The 11176-nt window shown below is 42.0% G+C and overlaps 1 protein-coding gene across 5 annotated transcripts in view; it reads left to right on the forward strand.

The window, feature by feature from the left end:
• The window catches only part of LOC121280556 (RNA-binding protein 5-like), a 40517-nt gene extending 35081 nt beyond the window's left edge, over positions 1 to 5436 (forward strand). For all 5 annotated transcript variants that reach the window (XM_041192687.1, XM_041192686.1, XM_041192689.1 and 2 more), the window contains 3 exons: positions 1257 to 1354; positions 2835 to 2964; positions 5092 to 5436. In XM_041192687.1, coding sequence (XP_041048621.1) covers positions 1257 to 1354; positions 2835 to 2964; positions 5092 to 5217 — 354 coding nt within the window. In that variant the 3' untranslated portion in view covers positions 5218 to 5436. The remainder of the gene's footprint in view (positions 1 to 1256; positions 1355 to 2834; positions 2965 to 5091) is intronic.
• The last annotated feature ends 5740 nt before the right edge of the window (positions 5437 to 11176 follow it).

An 11176-nucleotide genomic window follows, 5' to 3' on the forward strand; every position in this document is an offset into this window, starting at 1 on the left:
AGTCTTGTCGGTGATGGTACAGAATTTCCAGCAGAAGCAGTGTAGATGGGGCCAGCTGTTAACCTGGGCAGAACTCCCTTTTCTGCGAAGCTGCCAGTTACACGGTAAATAGACTGAGCTTTGTAGTTCAGCAAGGCAATATTACTGGTCCCATAAGCTAGAGGTCCATGTCACATGACTTCCACCTCTCCACACTGTTTTTGACAAGGATGTGTATCCCTCGTCTGGGTCCCCAAGAATAAATGTCTCAGCCATTAAGAATTGAAAGGAAAGTCGTGGGACTTGTCTTAGCAGACAGGCAGACTACTGTTGGCTAGCCTGGATTATGAAATGCAGATGGCCCTTGTATAGCCCCCTTTGAATTTGGCCTATGCAGCTCCCCAGAGATAACAATGTGCGAGTTTCCCCCATACTACTAGGCAGCTCCTTTATGTTTTATAAAAATATACAATGTAAGGTCTTAGTCCCTCACACAGCTCTACCTCACCATCATGTCTCGTCCCTACACTACCTCTTGATTGTCATGCTGGTTTTCTGACATCCAGTATTGAGTGAGGAGGAAATTTCATCAGATTAAATATATGGAAGAACAAAGTTATTTTGTCTTTAGTCCCTGCCACATGCTTCATTTCCTGGCTACAGACCCTCCTTGGTGACTTGAAGTTGAACCAAAAATCTTTGCATCCTCTGTCATTTTTGATTGAATTGAACTGAACTTCAGTTACCACCCACTCAATGTGGCTGTCTCAGCCCCTGCCTCAGCCCATTGGCTGCTGAAATTCTCATCTGTGCCTTTTTTTACCTCCAAATTTGCCTATTCCAGTGATCCTTTGGCTGGCCCCTTAACCTCCTGTAACCTCTTCCAGCCCTACACCACTTAAATCCATGCAGTTCTCATATCCAGGTCTCTTGCGTATCTCTAATTTTCATCAGTGATCATGCCTTCAGCTGCCTAGGCCCTAAGCTCTGGAAGTGCCTCCTTGAAACACCACCCCCCCCCTCTCCGTGCTTTTAAGGTGCTACTTAAAACCTGTCTCTCTGACCAGCTGGTAACAATATCTCTGGCTCAGTTATTTGCTATGTTCCTGCAAAGATGTTATATGAATACAAGTTGTCATTTGCAGTAACTGGATCGATGTTGCATGTTATTTGAAACATCTTGAAGCTGAAAAGGATAGAATCCATTTTTTGTGAGAGAATACTGCAAATGCATGAGGGATTTTAACCATTTTGTTTTACATTAATTCCCGTCACAGATGAAGTACAGAGACAGGGCAGCAGAAAGAAGAGAAAAGTATGGAATCCCAGAGCCTCCAGAGCCCAAGAGGAAGAGGTTTAATAATGCTGCCATAATGTAAGTTTAGTTAGTATCCTCAAAAGAGCTGTGTCAGTTGTCTTAAAATAAATAAACTGATAGAGATCCTGATCAAAGCTAGAAAAGAACTTCTGATCTGAGTCTGAACTATGTTTCCCTCATTTGCTCTTCTAGCTGTTATGTTTTAGAACATTTTCTGACATTGGGATTTTAATTCCAAATTGCTGCTGTCAGTTTCTCTTTTGTGAACTGAATTCTTCCTAGCTTCATGTCCAAACATCTGATATGTTGTAAGTCTGCTTTGAATGTACTGTGGCATGAAAAAAATGCAGTAAGGCAGAATTAAGTGAGGAGCCACATGCAGTCACCAAATCTGTGAATCGTATTGGAAGGGAAAACCATGTTTATGTGCTTCTTTATAATTGAGTTACTGAAACAAAATTCAAACTATCCTGTAATTCTAATTAAGAAAAAGCCTAGTTTTGTTCTAGTTGCCCATTTGAATCTTTTATTGCTAGAAAAGAAAATTATCAGGAGTAAGTTTTCATTAAAAAAAAATAGGCCAAAAGCTCACTTTTAATATGAGGATAAACCTGGAGGGGAACCATATTCATGACAGCAGATTTCTCCAGATCATATAGCTGAAGCTAAGTGTACTTAATTTTTTAACTCAATGGATGTGATTCTCACTCTTGCTGATGCAACAAGGGAAGTTATCATGTTCATGGAGGAATGCACTCAATGGTTAAATACCTGTAAAATTAATAACTTGGTCCCTGACCTACACATCACGCTTCCCATTTTTTATGTTGCCAGTTTTCTGCTTTTCTATAGGTGTTTGCTTCTTGACAAAAGTTAGCAGTGTGAATTTTCTCATTGTGCCTGCTGACTCTTTGCTTTTGAGCCTTGTGTTCCTAGCCTGGAGAGTCTAGAACTAGGGGATGTGGTCTCAAATTAAGAGATCAGCCATTAAGATGGAGTTGAGGACAAATTTCTCCACTTGAAGGATTGCAAATCTCGGAATTCTCTATCTGGGGAGGGGGCGAGGAGTTGTGCATGCCCATTAGGTATATTCAAGGCTGAAGTTGATCAGATTCTTGGTTTCTAATGGAATTGATGGATATGTGGATTGGGTGAGAAAGCGATGATCAGGTTAGGAATTGACCATGATCCTATTAAATGGTAGAGGAAGCTTGAGGGGCAAAATTGCCCTGCTCTTTTTTCTTATGTTCTTATGACTCACTTCAGACTGGCACCAGACTAGATCAGGTTAAGATGAAGTTGATTTATTTCTGTGGAATTCTCTGGATTTGGTGCTTGAAGCATTTCAAATAACGGAGTTTTATGGTGACATGTGGATCAAATTGCCTTTCTTAAAAAGGATATAAAAATTGGAGTGGAAATCCAAATACATGATGAACATTTTCTTATTGGCATATTGAACTTACTTTCGTTGTCATTGAGTTCTTTGAATGCTTACGACAATCAGAAATCAAAATAGATGTTTTTGTTACGACAGTGACTTTGAGCAGCCAACAAAAAATGGTATTAACAGTGACAACATTGGGAGCAGGATGCTACAGGCTATGGGTTGGAAAGAAGGCTCTGGGTTAGGTCGAAATCAGCAAGGTATTACAGCGCCTATACAGGTATGATTTATATTTTCCATTTTCAACTGTTATTTGTTGATGCATTCATGCTTTTATGTGGGATTTTTTGCTCAGGGTTTTAATGCCTCGTTGTCAATGAAATGTTTCGTCAATTCCTCATAGAATAGATTCACCATTTTAAGCAATGGAAGCCAACAAAGTTCTAGAATCGAGGGAGGATTTTGGGATGCTACATGCTTTGAAACTTATTCTGAAGAGGGTAGGGTAGAGGTTAATTGTGATACCCTCGCTATTGAGTCACTAGGTGGATCATTGTTCAGCACGGGGCAGCGCAAAATGGGTATGGTGTCACCTGTAAATCACCACCATCAAGAAAGGAGTAAAGGGGGAAATTTGAAAAGATTTTGTTTATTGGAATTGTCGTGATTTGAGAATAGGCGTAAAGTTTCCTCCCACCATGGTGCTGTTGCCAGAACCAAAGTCCCACTTCAAAGTAAAATGAACATTAATTGTTACTTTTTGTGTAGAGTTAGGCATTGAGCATGGGATTATCTGACCATAACTTAAATACTAGTACTTATTTATGGTTTCTCCTGCATCTTGCTGAACTGACACTCCAAAATATACTGTGTTATGGAATGGGTGTACTTGGGACCCTTATTGAGGAGAGGTGTTTAGTGGAGACTCACCATATTTACTTAGGGAAAATGTTAGGCAGGATTACTCTGGTGGTGTGTGATTGCCAATTAAAGCATCATTTGAAGAGATCAGTAGTCTGAATGCCCAATCAGCCTGGGTAACCCAAGATGTTCTGAGCATAACTTACAAAAAAAACTTTCAAGATTGGAGCAGGGGGGTGGGAGGGGAATAGAAAAAGAACTAAGATTTTTTTTAAATACTTAAAAAATGTTAATCCATGGGTACAAGTGAATGGGTTTGTTCAGCCAATTTTGAAGTATATTCTGGAAATGTTACTCTTGACTTCCTACTCTAACATTGTGAAGTAAAATCAAATGTACAATTTCACAAAAGGGGGTTACTTATCACAACAGCATTCTGAATTTTATCAAACATCAAGTAGTTTCATCCCTTTTTATTTATAACAGTTTATTTAATTCATTTTGAATGTAATTCGGGACCTGACAGACCTGTATCAATTCAGTTTGGTTCACAACGAGGAAGGATTCTGCAAGTAGTTTCAGTGGATGTTTGTTTAAACTTGTTTCCATGGTGCAAGTATAAAATTGTAATCAAGATATAGGAACGAGGATCAGGAGTAAGCCATTCGGCCCTTCAAGCCTGCTCTGCCATTCATTATGATCATGGCTGATCATCCAACTCAATAGCCTGCTCCTGCTTTCTCCCCATACCCTTTGATCCCTTTCGCCCCAAGAGCTATATTTAACTCCTCCTTGAAAGCATACAATGTTTTGGTCTCAATTACTTTCTGTGGTAACAAATTCCACAGGCTCACCACTCTCTGGGTGAAGAAATTTCTCCTTATTTCAGTCCTAAATGGTCTACCCCATATCCTCAGACTGCGACCCCTGATTCTGGACTCTCCCACCATCGGGAACATCCTTCCATCCTTCCTGCATCTACCCTGTCTAGTCCTGTTAGAATTTTATACGCTTCTATGAGATTCCCCCCCCTCATTCTTCTGAACTCCAGCGAATATAATCCTGATCGACTCAATCTCTCCTCATATGTCAGTCCCGCCATCCCAAGAATCAGCTGGGTAAACCTTTATAGCAAGTACACCCTTCCTCAGAAAAGGAGACCAAAACTGCACACACTATTCCAGGTGTGGGCTCACCAAGGCCCTGTACAATTGCAGCAAGACATCCATGTTCCTGTACTCGAATCCTCTGGCTATATGGTCTGGTATAAGCGGAAAGCAGTCTTAACAGGTCGACTTTTCTATGAGCAGCACTCATCCATTCTAATTGGGGAGTTATGAGAGGCAGTAGTTCTTCCTATTACAATGAACTGTCACTGGATGAATGAACCCAGAGCTGCACTGATCATTAATTCCATAACAATCTGAGTGTTTGGAGCTTGTACTCTTATTTTAGGGAGCATTTAAGCATGACTTCTACACATTTCAATATGGTGACAATTCAATGTACACAGATCAATGTGGTAACAACTGATTTTTAATTTCAGGCTCAAACAAGGATGAAGGGTGCTGGTTTGGGAGCACGAGGAAGTTCATATGGTGTTACTACTTCAGATTCCTATAAAGATGCTGTTAAAAAAGCTATGTTTACAAGATTTAATGAATTGGAGTAATTTGAGAGTGATTGTAAATATGTAAATACTTTTTCCTAATTTTTGCTACTGGATATGTACTTGAGTAAACAGTGCAATTTGTCTGTAGGAAATGTAATTTTTTTGATGCTTTGGTTAAATCTTATTTATGTTAAATGTACAATGTACATTTTGTATTGTCCATCAAGTGTATAATAATGTATCTACTGTTTTCTTTTGCAGAATAAATTTTGAAAAGAATCTAAGCATTTTTCTTTGTAGTCAGCTTGCTCTTTACAAGGATATAATTTTCAGAACATGAGGTCAAGGAATCTCTTACCACATAAGTAATCCATTAAAAATGGAAACCTAGAATTTATAGAGATGATGTGATGCAGCAGCTGAGACAGGAGTAGTTTTATTTTGTGTAAACTGTTTCAGTCTTTACGGTGAACATAAATTGTAGTGTATTTTATATAATTTGAGACTTGCCAGTCTTGTGTAGTTAGTCCAGAGTACACACTCTCAGGAGCTGGTGCACAATACTATTTCTTTGAATCTAGACTTTGAAGTTACACACACTTTTTATATCCTGCCCAATGTATGGAGCTTAGTGTGGTGGTTAATTGGTCAGGGATATATGCAGTCTTACATGAAAAGTTCTGGTAGGAGCTCAGTTGAGACATAAGCTACTGCTCGTGACTGTAACATTTCTTATATAAAGTGTTTTCAGTTCTCCTGGTGTCCTGGCCAACAATTATCCTGCAGCCAACGCCTAAAACATGATCTGGCTTTGTTATTCATTGCTGTTTATGAGAGCTTGTTGTGTGCAGCTTTGCTGCCGCATCTCTTAAATTACAATAGTGACTACTTTTAAAAAATAAAGCTCAGTGGGACTTCCTGTGTTTGTGAAAGACACTATATAAATGGAAGTCCCTTTCTATTTTACTTATGAACAAAAACTTTCAGGTGCTGTGGTTTGATCATTATACAGAGGATATGCATTGGAGTTACCAAGGCAGTAATGGGTTTATTTAATCAGTAATGGAGATCCTATTGCGACATGTTTTGTGAAGAAACAATTGGATATGGAGGTGTTTAATGTTACAAATTTTTTTCTGTTTTTGAAGAAAGGAATTTTCAATGTCAACTTTTGCAGATAAAATAACTGTTAAAGCTATTTCTGATGTTGAGGGACAGATCTGATCATTTGTATTGTGTACAACAATGTAGGATTTTAATGGCTTTTTAAAATGGTAGTGTGGAAAGTGAACTTGGGAGATGGAGATGCAACAACAAATGTATATTTTCACTTGGAATCTAAAAGTGGCATAGGAAACTGGTGCCTATGCTGCTACTGCACCAGGTGGGTGCTGGTCTGATTATTGATTTAATGTGCTAAATGTCTAAAAGGCTTTTTCTGCTGATGGGTCAAGTCACATGACCATAGCCAATTATGAACAATATGTTCATGTAGCTGTGTAGAAGGGTATCTTGTGGCAAACCAAATTAGGTAGATTCTTGTAAACAAGCTGCTTTCCCTGTTCTGTATTCTCACTTGGACTTAATTTTGCTATCTCCTAATTAAAACATTATCTGGGCACAATTATTTAAAAACACTAAAATATGCTTAACTGCAACATGGAAAATTAAAACAAAGTACTGATTTAATATTTTAAAGTATTACACAAGCTGTCTGTAAGGTTCTGGATCATGCCTTATTTGAGCTTATGTTTCGGATTTTGGCAGGGAAATGGTTTGTGTGTGTGTAGGAGACCAATGGTACTCCACATGTAAATGTTTCTTTGATCTTGTTTTTGTGATGATATTGGGTGATGGGGGGCAGTTACTGCCTAGAGAAGTATACTACAGTGGAACACCTTGTTTATATTACCTTAACATAAAACCGTTCAAGATGCTTCACAGGATTATAAAACAAAGTGACAGATACATGAGATATTAGGTCAAACCACTAAAAGCTTGGTCAAAGAGGCAGGTTTAAAGGTGTGTCTTAAAGGAAGAAAGTGAAGTAGCAGGGAATTTCCGAGTTGTATTGAGGTAACTGAAGGCACAACCACCAATTTTGAAGTGGTTAAAATTGGGGATGCTCAATAGGCCAGAATTAGATTACTACAGACATCTTGCAGGCAATTCTGAGAGAAGGAGCGGTGAGGTCACGGAGGGATTTGAAATAAAATTGAGATTTTCAAAATCAGTACATTGCTTCATGGGGAATCTATGTAGGTCAGCAAGCGCAGAATGATAGGTGGAGAGGAGATGAGCCACAGGGAGCAGAGTTTGGGATAATCTGAATATAGAGGGTGGAATATAGGCGACCAGCCAGGAGTGTATTGCATGAATGCAGGTTTCAGCAGATGACCTGAGACGGGACGAAGTTGGGTAATGTTACGGAGTTAGAAACAAGTGGTCTTAGTGATGGTGCATCTATGGTTGGTATCTCATCTCTGGGCTAAATGACAGCGACGTTGGGAGCAGATAAACTATAGCCAGGGAGAGGGATGGAGTTTTAAGTGGGACATAAACAAGGGATCTTGGATAAGTAGTTTGATAATTTAGCAATGGGGTGGATGGGGGGAAATAATCTTTGTCTTTGTTTTAATATAGTGATATTGTTAAGAGTGAGGTTTTAGGTGGTAGGAAACTCGAGGCTGTCCACTGCTGGGGTGACTGCTGTTGAGTTTGGCAGCCATTAACAAACCTGACCCAGACTTCCCTGTCGCTTGCCATTTTAACACACCACCCTGCTCTCATGCCCACATGTCCGTCCTTGGCCTGTTGCAATGTTCCAGTGAAGCTCAACGCAAATTGGAGGAACAGCACCTCATCTTCCGATTAGGCACTTTACAGCCTTCTGGACTTAACAATTAGTTAAACAACTTCAGATCATGAACTCTCCTCCAGCCCCACCCCCTTTCCGATCCCCCATTTTTCTAATAATTTATATTTTTAAATATTTTCTTTTCCCATCTATTTCTATTATTTTTAATTTATTTCTATCCATTGTCTTATCTCCTTTTAGCCTATTTTGATCCCCACCCCCACTAGGGCCATCTGTCACTTACTCGTCCTGCTTTCTACTCCTAATGCCACCATTAGCACATGCCTTTAGCTAGTATCACCACCACCAACGCTCCTTTGTCCTTTTGTCTATGACGTCTTTGGCAATCTCTTTGCCTCCACCTATCTCTGGCCCTCTATCCAGCTCCAGCTGTCCCACTCCCCCTCAACCAGCTTAAATTTCAAAACAAAAAATAAAAAAATACCCGGATAAACTCAGCAGGTCTGGCAGCATCGGCGGAGAGGAACATAGTTGACATTTTGAGTCCTCATGACCCTTCAACAGAACTAAGTATAAATAGGAGAGGGGTGAAATATAACCAGCTTATATTTCACCACCCCTCTGCTATTTGTACTTAGTTCTGTTGAAGGGTCATGAGGACTCGAAATGTTAACTGTGCTCTTCTCCGCCGATGCTGCCAGACCTGCTGAGTTTTTCCAGGTATTTCTGTTCCTGTTTTTGTTTCAGATTTCCAGCAGCTGCAGTATTTTGCTTTTATCTTAGTGAGATAATAAAATGGAAAACAAAAACAATTACCTGGAAAAACTCAGCAGGTCTGGCAGCATCGGCGGAGAAGAAAAGAGTTGACGTTTCGAGTCCTCATGACCCTTCAACAGAACTTGAGTTCGAGTCCAGGAAAGAGCTGAAATATAAGCTGGTTTACGGTGTGTGTGTGGGGGGCGGAGAGATAGAGAGACAGAGAGGTGGAGGGGGTTGGTGTGGTTGTAGGGACAAACAAGCAGTGATAGAAGCAGATCACCAAAAGATGTCAACGACAATAGTACAATAGAACACATTGGTGTTAAAGTTGGTGATATTATCTAAACGAATGTGCTAATTAAGAATGGATGGTAGGGCACTCAAGGTATAGCTCTAGTGGGGTTTTTTTTATAATGGAAATAGGTGGGAAAAGGAAAATCTTTATAATTTATTGGAAAAAAAAGGAAGGGGGAAACAGAAAGGGGGTGGGGATGGGGGAGGGAGCTCACGACCTAAAGTTGTTGAATTCAATATTCAGTCCGGAAGGCTGTAAAGTCCCTAGTCGGAAGATGAGGTGTTGTTCCTCCAGTTTGCGTTGGGCTTCACTGGAACAATGCAGCAAGCCAAGGACAGACATGTGGGCAAGAGAGCAGGGTGGAGTGTTAAAATGGCAAGCGACAGGGAGGTTTGGGTCATTCTTGCGGACAGACCGCAGGTGTTCTGCAAAGCGGTCGCCCAGTTTACGTTTGGTCTCTCCAATGTAGAGGAGACCACATTGGGAGCAACGAATGCAGTAGACTAAGTTGGGGGAAATGCAAGTGAAATGCTGCTTCACTTGAAAGGAGTGTTTGGGTCCTTGGATGGTGAGGAGAGAGGAAGTGAAGGGGCAGGTGTTGCATCTTTTGCGTGGGCATGGGGTTGTGCCATAGGAGGGGGTTGAGGAGTAGGGGGTGATGGAGGAGTGGACCAGGGTGTCCCGGAGGGAGCGATCCCTACGGAATGCCGATATGGGGGGTGAAGGGAAGATGTGTTTGGTGGTGGCATCATGCTGGAGTTGGCGGAAATGGCGGAGGATGATCCTTTGAATGCGGAGGCTGGTGGGGTGATAAGTGAGGACAAGGGGGACCCTATCATGTTTCTGGGAGGGAGGAGAAGGCGTGAGGGCGGATGCGCGGGAGATGGGCCGGACACGGTTGAGGGCCCTGTCAACGACCGTGGGTGGAAAACCTCGGTTAAGGAAGGAGGACATGTCAGAGGAACTGTTTTTGAATGTAGCATCATCGGAACAGATGCGACGGAGGCGAAGGAACTGAGAGAATGGGATGGAGTCCTTACAGGAAGCGGGGTGTGAGGAGCTGTAGTCGAGATAGCTGTGGGAATCGGTGGGTTTGTAATGGATATTGGTGGACAGTCTATCACCAGAGATTGAGACAGAGAGGTCAAGGAAGGGAAGGGAAGTGTCAGAGATGGACCACGTGAAAATGATGGAAGGGTGGAGATTGGAAGCAAAATTAATAAATTTTTCCAAGTCCTGACGAGAGCAGGAAGCGGCACCGAAGTAATCATCGATGTACCGGAGAAAGAGTTCTGGAAGGGGGCCGGAGTAGGACTGCAACAAGGAATGTTCCACATATCCCATAAAGAGACAGGCATAGCTGGGGCCCATGCGGGTACCCATAGCCATACCTTTAATTTGGAGGAAGTGAGAGGAGTTGAAGGAGAAATTGTTCAGCGTGAGAACAAGTTCAGCCAGACGGAGGAGAGTAGTTGTGGATGGGGATTGTTCAGGCCTCTGTTCGAGGAAGAAGCTAAGGGCCCTCAGACCATCCTGGTGGGGGATGGAGGTGTAGAGGGATTGGACGTCCATGGTGAAGAGGAAGCGGTAGGGGCCAGGGAATTGGAAATTGTTGATGTGACGTAAGGTGTCAGAGGAATCACGGATGTAGGTGGGAAGGGACTGGACAAGGGGAGAGAGAAGGGAGTCAAGATAACGAGAAATGAGTTCTGTGGGGCTGGAGCAAGCTGAGACGATCGGTCTACCGGGGCAGTTCTGTTTGTGGATTTTGGGTAGGAGATAGAAGCGGGCCGTCCGAGGTTGGGCGACTATCAGGTTGGAAGCTGTGGGAGGGAGATCCCCAGAGGAGATGAGGTCAGTGACAGTCCTGGAAACAATGGCTTGATGTTCAGTGGTGGGGTCATGGTCCAGGGAGAGATGGAGGAAGTGTCTGCGAGTTGACGCTCAGCCTCCGCGAGGTAGAGGTCAGTGCGCCAGACAACAACAGCACCACCCTTGTCAGCGGGTTTGATGAAAATGTCAGGGTTGGACCTGAGAGAATGGAGTGCAGTAAGTTCAGAGAGAGACAGGTTAGAATGGGTGGGAGGAGCAGAGAAATTGAGACGACTAATGTCGCGCCGACAGTTCTCAATGAAAAGATCGAGAGA

Source organism: Carcharodon carcharias, chromosome 7 (genome assembly GCF_017639515.1).
Source record: "Carcharodon carcharias isolate sCarCar2 chromosome 7, sCarCar2.pri, whole genome shotgun sequence".
NCBI classification, from domain to species: Eukaryota; Metazoa; Chordata; class Chondrichthyes; order Lamniformes; family Lamnidae; genus Carcharodon; species Carcharodon carcharias.